Genomic DNA, 13,764 nt, shown 5'->3' with positions numbered 1-13,764 from the left:
ATTTTCAGGTGTTGCAGTAATTGCGGGGCAGGGAACTTTATTCATTTCTTAGTAGCTAATTTGGAAGAGTTGAAATGAGTGATGAGACACTTTCTACCTAGAGTTAGCTACAAATGGATTGTGTGCAGAGTAAGAACCCCCAAAAGATGATATCAATGACTGTCAATGAAGTCATGGAGGTGTTTCAAAGGCTTCTGGCTTGATTGATTATATGCCTGTTTGGTCCTTATTAGTAATGGGGAGAAATGTCATGTCCTCACTCCCAACCCATACACACACATACACCCACACACACACGCACACACACAAATTTACATTTAAGTCATTTAGCAGACGCTCTTATCCAGAGCGACTTACAGGAGCAATTAGGGTTAAGTGCCTTGCTCAAGGGCACATCGACAGATTTTTCACTTAGTCGGCTCGGGGATTAGAACCAGCGACCTTTCGGTTACTGGCACAACGCTCTTAAACACTAAGCTCACACAGATACAGCATATAATCTCACACTAGAGGCGACATTGAAAAAGTCCCTCTCCCTTACAGTATTCAACAAAATGTATAACAATAAAAAAGGGAGGAGAGGTTCCATGTTTCTTATGTATTTTGTGCTTTTGAATTCCAGAGAACATGTGCGTGTGGAGTAAGGCTCAGGCTGCGGACCCTGCCTTATCTCTGCATTCTACAGTATCACCACCGTGGTTCCCCCATGGGATTGTGGGTAATAGCAGGTAACAAAGACACTCAGATAGGTCACAGGGGCTCTGTCAGGTATAAGTCAAAGGTTATCTTGTGAGGTAAAAGGGGCCAGGGGTCAAATAACAGCTGTCTACTGTGGTATCATTGGTAATGGTAATGTCACGCTTGTAAAAATGTAATGTGAAGTTTGATACAGGCATTCCTTATGTCTAGTATAAGGGGAGTCTTATGTGTGGGACTCACACCGTCTGTTGTTAGACTGCCTGATTGCCAGTGTCAAACTACCATCACACTCTGAAGGACTGTTTTTCCAGTGTTACTCCCCCAAACACTGCCCCCCTGAATGCAGTGCTCTCATAGAAACAATTTGAGGAATAATTTAAGTAACAGTTTGTTTTTCTCTTCCCACCCTCCCTCCCAAGCCTGATGTCCGTTGTTCAAGTGTTTGCTATGATGCACATATTAGTGTTCTAACAGGTAAAACATACCTCTGTTATCGTCTCACTGATAAGTTAACTAGTATTATTCATCTCAGTCAGTCAGATAGATGGTTAGAAACACTGTAAAAGGACTAATAAAAATGCAAAATAAAACTACATAAGAAAAACAATTAGTAGTTCTGTTCGCATGACTCTTTTTTTTCATTCACTCATTTTTTCACCAGATAGGAAAGCCTGTGGAGCTGGGGGTCTGTGCGCCAGGCTTTATTCACTTTTCCGGGGTTCCTCCTCAACAAGTGTGCACTCCGCCATGGCCGCCGCAGCAGTAGAGCCGTTAGTGGCCGAGGTTACCTGAAAGCAATCACCATGGAGATCTAAACAGCAGGTTCACACATCTACGTAAACAGGCAGAGTGCATGCTTCATGATCTGGACTTAATGCTTTGGAGCACAGACACCAGAAGAACTGTAAAACTACTCTGATATTTTGGTTTGCATTTGGTTGCACATGCAGTATATACTTAAAGCCTTTTACTTTAAAATCGTATATCATTTGCAATGGTTTTAAGTGTAAAAATATATATATTTTTAAATAAATAAACTATCATAATGAAAAGTAGGTTCTGTACTCCAATTATATGATTGATCATAACATAGAAGACAGGTGTATTCTGAAGGTATCAGGAAGCCCTGGACAACCACTGAGGATCATGCTGATGGAAGCACGGGGTCTGTCTTAACAACGAGCACCAGCCCTTTCTACTGACCTGAGAACAATCAACATATAATCACAATTTTAGCATGCAGTGACATATATAACATTTCATAAATACAACAAAAAAAAGATACAAAGAAAACAAGGTACAAAATACAACAACATGAGTGCAATGTTATGTTTTAGTCTGTACACATTATTTTGCAAGGCGTTCTACAATGGTTTGCATCTTTGGATAAATGTTAGAAAAGTTATTTGAGGTAATTTATGTACAGCCAAGACATACAAGAAAATAAAGAGAGAAAACATTGGAGGAAAACAGCCTTTGTGCCATGCTTCGCTAGTTTAATGGATGGATACAAAAATGTCCGGATATATTGTCTTGGTCTGACCATTGGAGTGCAAGGGCCTCAGTGTTGCTAAGCAACACGCTCGATCCTGTAATAAATGAATGGGTTCATCAGTAGGCCCTTTGATAGTGGGGCCTGCTGCTCTAGAAAACAAGCAGCCCAAATTCCTCCACATTATAATAGCAGCCAACAACACTTTTCCTTGATCTATTCAAACAGTGTATTCAAAGTTTTACTGTTTCAGATTCTGCATGAGCTACTTTGCATCTTCCAATTTCGCAAGACAGATTTCTCACAATGAGCAAGAATAGCTAGTGTGTAAATGCAAAAGCATCTCATCTCTAAAGACTGAGAATCACTCCATCCCTGTCTGGAGGGTGCCAGGGCTCAGTCAATATATGCAGTGTTAATGAAGGACTATATTGCATTCTCTGAATATTTATATCCCAACATAAATTACATTCTCTTTAAAATGACACATTTAGACAGAAGACTTTAAGTCATTTTAAGGGATATAACAGAGTACGAAGAGAATACACAGCAACAGCGTCTTTCTCATAAACCTCACAAAAGCTCATTTGATCACAAATTGATAAATGAAACCCCGAAAGCAGCAGGAGTAATCCAGCACAGCCTCTGAAGCAGCCCGGGGAAAGACCTTAAGCCCCATAATTTGACAAGGGATTTGGGGCCAGAGATGTGGTGGTGAAACCTGCATATGTAGTGAAGGGGGGTGGAGGTTTGCTGGTGCTCATCACGTAATTCCCTGAGGTCCTAGCTTATATGGCTTTTCCTCTCTCTCAGAACCAACCCCAGCAGGTTGAAAGGGAAGGAATGAGGCTGGGAGGAGAGTGGGGGAGTTGGTGGTGTTGGTTGGGTGGGGGGGCATTAGGGCAGAGCCAAGTTAGCACTGCTTTTCATTGACATTATGAAAAAGCATTTAAGTTTGTTTTGTTTTGGTTAGCCCACTGATTTGGATTTGCACTTGTACTTGTGAGTGACGCTGTCTCACTTTGTGGGTTGCATTTTTTCTGGCTTGCAATTTTTTTGGTATTTACATGAACAGAAATACCTTCTGCAAGTTTGGAATGTATTCTTAGTCATAAAAATGTCACAAAAGCTGCTACTTCAAGTGAATGCACACTGAAATATATACACATTAATTTTTTGGGTCTTTTTCAGACTTTCTTCTTAAAATAACACTGTATGTATTTACAGTGGCATCATATACAAACAGGAAAAATGAAAGAGAGAAAAGAAAAGGTGCAGCATGTTAGGCGTCTATATACAAGTCTCTATGTGCGTAAGCGTGAATTGTACCTTGCACTCATCTACTACGACTGAATTGTGAGCGGCATACTGGACGCACTGGTTGGAGTTGTTTTCGTGGTGGTTCTTGAGGTCATCATAGTAGGATGAGGTCTTGTTCATCATCTCGATGTCGTCCGACTTGCCATGTGTAGCGTCCAGCTCATCCAGCTCAGCCTTGGACAGGTGGTACACGATACCCGCGCCGTACGAGTCTCCCACCACATTCACAGAGGTACGGAACCGGTCCCTGGGATAGGAAAAAGGAAAGGTTGGTAATACACCAGTTTTGTGTGGAGATAAAAAAATAAACATGTTTGGATAGGGGTAGAACAAATGTAATTAGCAATCATTGAAAGCATGGTGTACATACACTGACTGTACGAAACATTAAGGACACCTTCCTAATATTGAGTTGCAACCTCTGGATTCACCTGGTCAGTCTATGTCATGGAAAGAGCAGATGTCCTTAATGTTTTGTATGCAGTACTCAGTGTATACAATAAGCTCATTTTACTTTGAATGCATATGACAACATGCACTTGGGTCTGAGTCACTAGCAATGCAGATCAACTCACAGGAGCCAGTCAACAGCAACCAGCAGACTGATGTCCTGAGTTGGCAGGCCGACTGCAGTGAGGATCAGAAGCATAGTCACCAGTCCAGCACTGGGAATACTGGCCGCACCAACACTGGCCAGGGTAGCAGTCAGACTGCATGGGGAGAAAGATAGACAGGAGCGAAAAAATGTAATGGTTAAAATTGCTCTACAGATGAAGTTTGAAAGTCCAAAGGCCAAGGACTGTTTCTATCAACCGAAGAGCAAATGGGTACAGCTAATTCATGAAACATGTTCAGAGTGAGTTGGTGTGACTGTAATAATAATATAGTGATTTAGGATATTGGGACTGGCATCACAGGTTGTGTGCTCAGTTCCTGCATGATCCATATACACATAACTATGTATGTCTTTGAATAATAGTGTCCCCTAAATGTAATGTAATTTTACGTCATTACTTACACAACCGGGCAAAAAATTTTGAACACCTACTCATTCAAGGGTTTTTCTTTATTTTTATTATTTTCTACATTGTAGAATAATAGTGAAAACATCAAAACTATGAAATAACACATATGGAATCATGTAGTAACCAAAAAAGTGTTAAACAAATCAAAATATATTTTATATTTGAGATTCTTCAAATGGCCACCCTTTGCCTTGATGACAGCTTTGAACACTATTGGCATTATCTCAACCAGCTTCATGAGGTAGTCACCTGGAATGCATTTCAATTAACAGGTGTGCCTTCTTATAAGTTCACTTGTGGAATTTCTTTCCTTCTTAATGTGTTTGAGCCAATCAGTTGTGTTGTGACAGGTGGGGGTATACAGAAGGTAGCCCTATTTGGTAAAAATCCATATTATGGCAAGAACAGCACAAATAAGCAAAGAGAAACAACAATCCATCATTAATTTAAGACATAAAAGTCAGTAAATACGGAAAATGTCAAGAACTTTGAAAGTTTCTTCAAGTGCAGTCACAAAAACCATCAAGCGCTATGATGAAACTGGCTCTCATGAGGACCGCCACAGAAATGGAAGACCCAGGGATACCTCTGCTGCAGAGGATAAGTTCATTAGAGTTACCAGCCTCAGAAATTGCAGCCCAAATAAATGCTTCACAGAGTTCAAGTAACAGACACATCTCAACATCAACTGTTTAGAGGAGACTGTGTGAATCAGGCCTTCATGGTTGAATTGCTGCAAAGAAACCACTACTAAAGGACACCATTAGAAGAAGAGTCTTGCTTGGGCCAAGAAACACGAGCATTGGACATTAGACCGCTGGAAATGTGTCATTTGGTCTGGAGTCCAAATTTGAGATTTTTGCCTCCAACTGCAGTGTCTTTGTGAGACGCGGTGTGGGTGAACGGATGATCTCCGCATGTGTATTTCCCACCGTAAAGCATGGAGGAGGTGTTATGGTGTGGGGGTGCTTTGCTGGTGACACTGTCAGTGATTTATTTAGAATTCAAGGCACACATAACCAGCATGGCTACCACAGCATTCTGCAGCGATACGCCATCCCATCTGGTTTGGGCTTAGTGGGACTATCATTTGTTTTTCAACCGGACAATGACCCAACACACCTCCAGGCTGTGTAAGGGATATTTTACCAAGAAGGAGAGTGAAGGAGTGCTGCATCACATGACCTGGCCTCCACAATCCCCCGACCTCAACCAAATTGAGATGGTTTGGGATGAGTCGGACTACATAGTGAAGGAAAAGCAGCCAACAAGTGCTCAGCATATGTGGGAACTCCTTCAAGACTGTTGGAAAAGCATTCCAGGTGAAGCTGGTTGAGAGAATTCTAAGCTGGTTGAGAGAATGCCAAGAGTGTGCAAAGATGTCATCAAGGCAAAGGGTGGCTATTTGAAGAATCTGAAATATAAAATATATTTTGATTTGTTTAACACTTTTTTGGTTACTGCATGATTCCATATGTGTTATTTCATAATTTTGATGTCTACACTATTATTCTACAATGTAGAAAACAGTAAAAATAAAGAGTAGGTGTGTCCAAACTTTTGACCGGTAGTGTACATTAAGAAGGTAGGCAGTGAAATTCCCACCCTGATCAGAAAGTATGTCCTATAGCAGTCCCTACCTGACAGTGACGATCTGACCAGCATCCAGGTAGATGTTGTTCATCTGGGCGATAAAGATGGCTGCCACGGCCTCGTAAAGGGCAGTTCCATCCATGTTGATGGTGGCGCCGACGGGGAGCACAAAACGGGTGACTCTCTTATCAATGCCCAAGTTTTCTTCCAGGCAACGGAAGGTGACAGGCAGTGTACCAGCACTGACAGAGACAAACACAGGTACAGTATGAGAGAGTAAGGATGTTGCATACAGTATTCCACAACGTTCAGCACAGATATGAAAGATTTGACAGATTTAATGCTTTTTCTATAAAAAGTGATCTGTCAATTTACAGTGAAAACAGTTAGATAGTGTAAATAGTGAGATGCATCCATGGTTGTGGCTCTTGCCTGGAGGCTGTCCCCAAGGCAGTGATCCAGGCCTGGAAGATGCCCATGAAGAAGGTGTAGGGGTTTTTCCTGACAATGGCAAAGTAGATGGCAGGCAGGAAGATGGCCCCGTGGATGATCAAGCCCACGATCACAGTCACCATGTACATCCCCAGCTGCCTAGCAACCACCTCCAGGTCATCGATGGAGATGATCTTACCACAGATCAGGCAGCAGATACCGAAGGGAGAGTACCTAGGTGCACAGGAGAGGTTTAACAATGTATACACTGAAGAAAAAGAGGTATCCATCTCAATCAATGTCTACAATATGTGCCAGATTATCAAATGTAGATGTACAAATACTCATCATTTTTCTATGACTAGCATAAGTCCATGTAGAATGAGCTTGAAAGGCTAAAGATCTCTTACCACATGATCATGATGACCAGGTTCATAACAATCTCGTTGAGGATGTTGAAGAACTCCAGCATGAGCTTGGCCCTCTCTCCCATCTTCCCCATGCAGATGCCGAAGGCAATGAAGAAGCCAATCACTCCTGCATCACACAATCAGGAGAGAAAATCACAGTTGGGAATGAGTAGAGTAAATGGGCTCACAGAAAGATATGATGATGACTAAAAATATGATACAGTTAGTGAGGCAGAATGAGCTGTGCCCAGGGCTCTGTTGAGGTGTGATATGATGTGATGCACTGGTTTATTCTCAGACAAAGAAGTAAAGACAATTTAAAAGTGATATATGCACAGTTTCTTTCAGATGGGCGGTTGTACAAACAATTGCGACCTGGTCCAAAAGAGAAGCCGCCATACCTAACACGTTCATGCCACTCTTGAACTGGAGGGACTTCTTGATGATGAACTCAGGTTCCTTGGTGGCGTTGGACAGGAGGCCCTCCAAGGTGGTGGTGGCATTGACATCTTCCTCAATCACCTTCTCCACCTTCTTAGTGACCGTTTGGATCTGAGGTGGGAGAAGAGAACACAGACAAGTCCTTAATATCTTACATCTCAATCCATCTTAACTTTTGGTAACAAGGGTTAAGGACGCAAAGATAAAATCAACACAATCATTTGTATTCTTCATAAAACTGATTTGTTCTGGGGGTGCCTCATCCAGGCAATACTTGGAAGTCTCATCCAGGCCATTATTGTAAAAAAAACACACAAAAAAACATTTGTTCTTAATTGACTCGCCTGGTTAAATATATCTGTGTGTTGTAGTGTACTGTACCTGCTGGAAGCAGGCCTGCACCAGGTTCTCAGGGAACAGGTTCCTGATGAGGTCAAAGAAGGCATCCAGGCTGGACACATCATCGTGCTTTTGGCCATCTCCCAGCTGCTCCTTCATCTTGGGGTCTCCAGGGTGGATGACCAGCACCAGGATGACTCCCAGCACTGCAGCAATCACCGTGGTGGACATGTAGTAGACCATTGCCCTGGTGCCCAGGCGACCGCTAGACTTGGCATCTAGACCAGCCAGACCTGCAGCCAAAACAAGCATTTGCAGTTTTCCTCTATTGTATCAAATATGTGTTGATATAGCAGTGTGGAATAAGTGTACTAAGTTACTTTTTAAGTGCTAATAGTGAAAGATGATGATTGATACTGTGGCAATTAATAAATAATAAACAGAATAAACTGTATAAAAAATATATATATGTTTTATATCGGCATTAAAAAGGTATATCGGTCTATAGTTACTGTATAAATTAGGAGAAACAGCAGTCCTCTCTCTTCTGTTGAACCCATGACTCTACCATACTGTACCTGTGATTAAACTGGAGATGATGAGAGGCAGGATCAACATCTTCAGCATCCTCATCAGGATGTCTCCAGGGAAGGCAATCACCATGACGATGTCCGGGTGGATGGGAGAGGCATAACGAAGCAGCATCCCAGACACAGCCCCCAGAATCACACCTGGAGAATGAGAAGGGTGAATGGGGGGTCAGTTACTATGAAGAGGTGTGAAAGAATGCTGATATAGAGGGAGTCCCCCATGTCTGAAGCCTGAGGAATGAGAGAAACACCATAAGAGGAGAGGGGAAACAATGCTAAAGAGAGACCAGAGACAGAGCAGTTCAGAGAGAGAGAGCAGTGGCGAGGAGGTCCTGTGCCACAGTGCAGGGAAGGCAAGACGTCCCTAACTCAGAGGCCAGCCAAGGACTTGAGAACAGGTGGGATTGGGAAGTGACCCAAGAGTGGTTGGTCTGGCTACCTTGTGAGAAAATCTGGGATAACATGGGGACTTTCTCCATTTAGAAAATGTTTTGTTATTCTGTGCAGAGAGAGTTTGGAAATAACTAGAATAATTTCAAAATGGGACTTGCTTATGATAAAAAGGGATCTATAAGGCGATTGACAGATCATAACAATATTTCATTTCCATAAGTTTGCCTTAAATCACTGCTTCTCGTTGCATATTAATTCAGCATTCTGGAACTGGTTATGAGAGGCTGTGGATTGCATGCCATGTACAGGGGCCAGTGGGTAGTGGTGGATAGGGGACATAAAACAGTCTCAGTGTGAAAGAGGTTGATAGAGTCTGATAGAGGATTAAGAGAAGATCTCTTTGAAGGGAGAGGAGGAGTCAATGCTTCAGACAAGGAGAGGTTCTTACAGTGCTTGGAGGAGCATCTGTATTCCCTCTGGAGAGGGCAGGTTCTCTAGGAAACAGTCAGTTAGCAGCAGGGTAGGATAATAACTCTCACTATACTCCAGTATATGGAGGAGGCCTATAACCAAGGGGAATTCTGAGGAAAATAATGACACACTCCTCTGATCCTATGCTGGCCCTGACTTTATAACTATGTGCCCTAAACCCCACCTGACCTCCATTGCTTCCCATGGCTCAACCTTGATAAACATCCCTAACCCACTCTTCAATTCCCATCCTAAACAGAAAACTAGCCCCCGATCCCCCAACAACCCAACCTCTCCAGCCGTGTCCTTCCACCCCCAACCTCCTCCTCCCCCTATGCTCCAGAGAGAGAGCTGACCTCTGAGTGCTCCTGCCCCCTGCAGCCGTGTCTGCACACTGGCCCTGTGGTCAGTCTCTGTTCCTGTCCCTGGCTCTGTCTCTCTCTGTCCTGCTCAGGCCAGACAAGGCTAGGCCCAGACCCCAAAACCCCAAACTACCCCCCTAGTAGGCTGCACTTTCTCTGCTGCTAGATCCCTGCCAAAGATCACAGGCCCTGAGAGGCTGTTTCACAACACAGTCTGCAATACAAACACTTTAAGCTCACATATAGTTGTAAACTGTTTTAGATTCATGCACAGCTTCAGAAACGTAACCTCACCCCACTGATGCTGCACACCTGATGTTGCACACCTGCTGGATGAGGAGGGCACTAGATTTCCTGTGCATGGAGCATCAAACATCTCTAACCCTCTATAATTGCAAATGATCAATGCCACTTTGGGAGCCGCTATGGGGGTGTTCTGCGATGGACATATTACACAAGCTCACACACACAAGAAAGAAGGAGGGGAGAAAGGAAGGAGGGGAGAGAGAGAGAGAGAGAGAGAGAGAGAGAGAGAGAGAGAGAGAGAGAGAGAGAGAGAGAGAGAGAGAGAGAGAGAGAGAGAGAGAGAGAGAGAGAGAGAGAGAGAGAGAGAGATTGTGATAGTGTGCTTGGTAAAACAGCTGATGATTGTACTGACCGAGCACAGTGAGTGTGAGCAGCAGGTTCTTGAAGAGAGAAGCGAAGCAGCTGATACACTTGTTCCTGGGCCTGGTCTCGATGGGCTCCAGGTGACTTTCGTGCATCCTCACCTCCACTTGCTTAGGCATGATGCTGGCGCTGTGTCAGAGAGAAAGAGGGAGACAGAGAGAGAAAGAGGGCAACAGAGAGAGAAAGTTATTTAAACATGCATAATCTGCGTTTGACAGGCCCCAGTATGATACAGCAGTCACATGTCTGGCGAAACTATGTACATTATATGATCATAACATGTGCAGTCCTCATATTTTGAGTGTGAGGAAGGAGACTGGATTAGATTGGGTCTTTACAGTAAAATAGATTAAGAATCCCCAAATCCAACTCAGCCTTTGTTTTGGACGTTCAGTGTTGAATAACCTACCTATCGATTGGTCATGTCATAAAATACAATGCTCTGTATACAAACATCATAGAAACAATGGCGGGTTTAGATCTTCACTCATCTTTAATAGTCTCTAAAGAGCTACGAAATAAACCCCTACTTTCAGAGTCAGAAGAAAATCTGAACATTAAGAACTTTCATCCTAAACACCAGCCAGTAAAATGCACACAAATACTCTATGACACAACCTTCTCACCAACTTGAGAACAATCTCTCCAGCGTGGTCCCCAGTGAGGTAATGGGAGGGGAACTTTAACATTGAACTGATTTCAGCTGAAATCTCCAGCAGCCCAGAGGACAACACAGATTCCCCCCTGAGCCTTCACTGAGAGAAGCAGAGGAAGAGAGGCAGATAGATGGAGGAAGGGGAAGAGGGGATGTAGAGAGGTGGAGGAGACAGTCTATAACAAGGCCTATTGGAGATGATGGGGAATGGTACAAGAGTAACATACAGACTAACGGACAGTTTGACCTTAGATGGACCATATATCTCTCTTCCTTTCTTTATCTCACATGTTCTTTCTCCACACTAGCCCCTTCTCCTCTCTCCTTCTACCTCTTTACCTCTCATTTTCTATATTTCTCCATTATAATACACTACCGGTCAAAGGTTTTAGAACACCTACTTATTCAAGGGGTATTCTTTATTTTTACTATTTTCTACATTGTAGAATAATAGTGAAGACATCAACACTATGAAATAACACATATGGAATCATGTAGTATCCAAAAAAGTGTTAAACAAATTAAAATATATTTTATATTTGAGATTCTTCAAATAGCCTTGATGACAGCTTTGCACACTCTTGGCATTCTCTCAACCAGCTTCATGAGGTAGTCACCTGGAATGCATTTCAATTAACAGGTGTGCCTTCTTAAAAGTTAATTTGTAGAATTTATTTCCTTCTTAATGCATTTGAGCCAATCAGTTGTGTTCTGACAAGGTAGGGGGGGTATACAGAAGATAGCCCTATTTGGTAAAAGACCAAGTCCATATTATGGCAAGAACAGCTCAAATAAGCAAAGAGAAACGACAGTCCATCATTACTTTAAGACATGAAGGTCAGTCAATAAAGAACATTTCAAGAATTTAAAAAGTTTCTTTAAGTTCAGTTGCAAAAACCATCAAGCGCTATTATGAAACTGGCTCTCATGAGGACCGCCACAGGAATGGAAGACCCAGTTACCTCTGCTGAAGAGGATAAGTTCATTAGAGTTACCAGCCTCAGAAATTGCAGCTCAAATAAATGCTTCACAGAGTTCAAGTAACAGACACATCTCAACATCAACTGTTCAGAGAAGACTGTGTGAATCAGGCCTTCATGGTCGAATTGCTGCAAATAAACCACTGCTAAAGGACACCAATAAGAAGAAGAGTCTTGCTTGGGCCAAGAAACACAACCAATGGACATTAAACCGGTGGAAATTAGTCCTTTGGTCTGGAGTCCAAATTGGAGATTTATGGTTCCAACCGCTGTGTCTTTGCGATACGCAGTGTGGTTGAATGGATGATCTCTGCATGGGTATTTCCCACCGTAAAGCATGGAGGAGGAGGTGTTATGGTGTGGGGGTGCTTTGCTGGTGACACTGTCTGTGATTTCTTTAGAATTCAAGGCACACTTTCTGTACAGCATTCTGCAGCGATACGCTAACCTGTTACAGGGGGGTCGCAGATCCGGAGCGACCCACTAGGTGTCACCCTCCGACAACCTTAGGCACCTCCTCACTCACAGTCTGGACTAATCATGATCCTATTGGTGTCACCTGTGTCTACCTGTTCACCTGTGTATTTATGCCCTCACTTCCCTGCATTCTCTTGCTCAGTTTTCTCTGCTAGTTTCACTATGCCAAGCAGCACTAATCAGTGTCTGATCGCGGGACATATGGACAGATATGTGAGAAGGGTTCTCCCTGTTTATTTATTATTTCAGTCACAGTTAGTATTTCGTATTTTGGCTGTCAGCCTGTTTTTTGGAGTCTTATTTACTCCGCCTTTTTTTTTGTGTAAAGTCCGTTATTTTGTATCCTGGCTTCGGGACCATCAGTAAAGATCCTTGTTTCACCATCTCTGCCTACTGCCTACTGTCTATCCTGCACCGCACCTGGGTCACACCTCACACCAACCCTTTCACCATCCCATCTGGTTTGGGCTTAGCGGAACTATATATATTTTTTCAACAGGACAATGATCCAACACACCTCCAAATTGAGCTGATATGGACCCAGCAGAGGCAGCACAGTACCATAGCACATTGGCAACACAGGGAGCCATGCTGAACCAGCACGATCGCAGCCTGCAGCAGATCACAGAGATTCTCTGCCAGCTGACGATCGCCATGCAGAGCCGGGTGGACACCCGATCAGCCCCGGAAGCCGGCAGAGCGGAATCCGCGGCAGTGACGTCTCCTGTCTCGCCTGAGACATCGCAGGAACCCCGCCTACCACTTCCGGAGAGGTATGACGGACGTCCAGAGGGCTGCAGGGAATTTCTCACCCAGTGTTCCCTGATATTCAGCCTACAACCCTCCTCCTTCCCGACGGAGCAGGGCCGGGTGGCCTACATTATCACTCTGTTGACGGGTTGGGCCCTTTCCTGGGCTACCGCGGAGTGGGAGAGCCAAACACTGGCGTGCTCCGATTCCTACCTATTCACCCGGGAGCTACGCAAGGTGTTCGACACTATTCCGTGGAGTTCCGGACCCGGGCTCGAGAGGCAGGATGGGAGGAGGCCGCCCTGATCGTCCTTTACGCTCAGGGGCTGTCGGAGGGGATGAAGAACAAACTCTCCTTCAGGGAGCTGTCTGAGCAACTGGACGGCCTCGTCGACCTCTCGTTGCGGGTAGACAATCGGCGTCGTGAGAGGGTGCACGAGAGAGGCTTGATGCAAGGCGCGCATCCGCTGCCCCTATCAGCCCGGAGAAGCCGGGTAAATGGGACGGTTCGCTAGTATCGGGAGGGGTGCTAGCGAGCCGGAACTGAAACCCCAACTCCAGAGACTCCCAGACCAGGGTTCAGTGGGCCCATGCACTGGTGTATTCTGGGGCCGCGAGAAACATGATGGATGCTGGACTGGCCCAAGGCTGGAGCATTCCGTTACT

At 44.1% G+C, this 13,764-nt stretch overlaps 1 protein-coding gene across 3 annotated transcripts in view; it reads right to left on the bottom strand.

Annotated features, from left to right (window-relative positions):
• Positions 1–1,093: 1,093 nt before the first annotated feature.
• Positions 1,094–13,764, bottom strand: part of LOC121576400 (excitatory amino acid transporter 2-like) — a 47,056-nt gene continuing 34,385 nt past the window's right edge. For 2 of the 3 annotated variants that reach the window (XM_041889504.2, XM_041889503.2), the window contains exons 2-11: positions 10,226–10,365; positions 8,330–8,482; positions 7,794–8,044; positions 7,373–7,523; positions 6,972–7,098; positions 6,562–6,795; positions 6,177–6,371; positions 4,087–4,221; positions 3,521–3,758; positions 1,094–1,487 (exon numbers count right to left, since the gene is read on the bottom strand). In XM_041889504.2, coding sequence (XP_041745438.2) covers positions 1,401–1,487; positions 3,521–3,758; positions 4,087–4,221; positions 6,177–6,371; positions 6,562–6,795; positions 6,972–7,098; positions 7,373–7,523; positions 7,794–8,044; positions 8,330–8,482; positions 10,226–10,355 — 1,701 coding nt within the window. In that variant the 5' untranslated portion in view covers positions 10,356–10,365 and the 3' untranslated portion in view covers positions 1,094–1,400. The remainder of the gene's footprint in view (positions 1,488–3,520; positions 3,759–4,086; positions 4,222–6,176; positions 6,372–6,561; positions 6,796–6,971; positions 7,099–7,372; positions 7,524–7,793; positions 8,045–8,329; positions 8,483–10,225; positions 10,366–13,764) is intronic. The other variant, XM_041889505.2, reaches the window with a different exon arrangement.

The sequence above is a fragment of the Coregonus clupeaformis genome, chromosome 11, assembly GCF_020615455.1.
Source record: "Coregonus clupeaformis isolate EN_2021a chromosome 11, ASM2061545v1, whole genome shotgun sequence".
Taxonomy (NCBI): Eukaryota; Metazoa; Chordata; class Actinopteri; order Salmoniformes; family Salmonidae; genus Coregonus; species Coregonus clupeaformis.
This window is presented reverse-complemented; position numbering and strand designations above follow the sequence as displayed.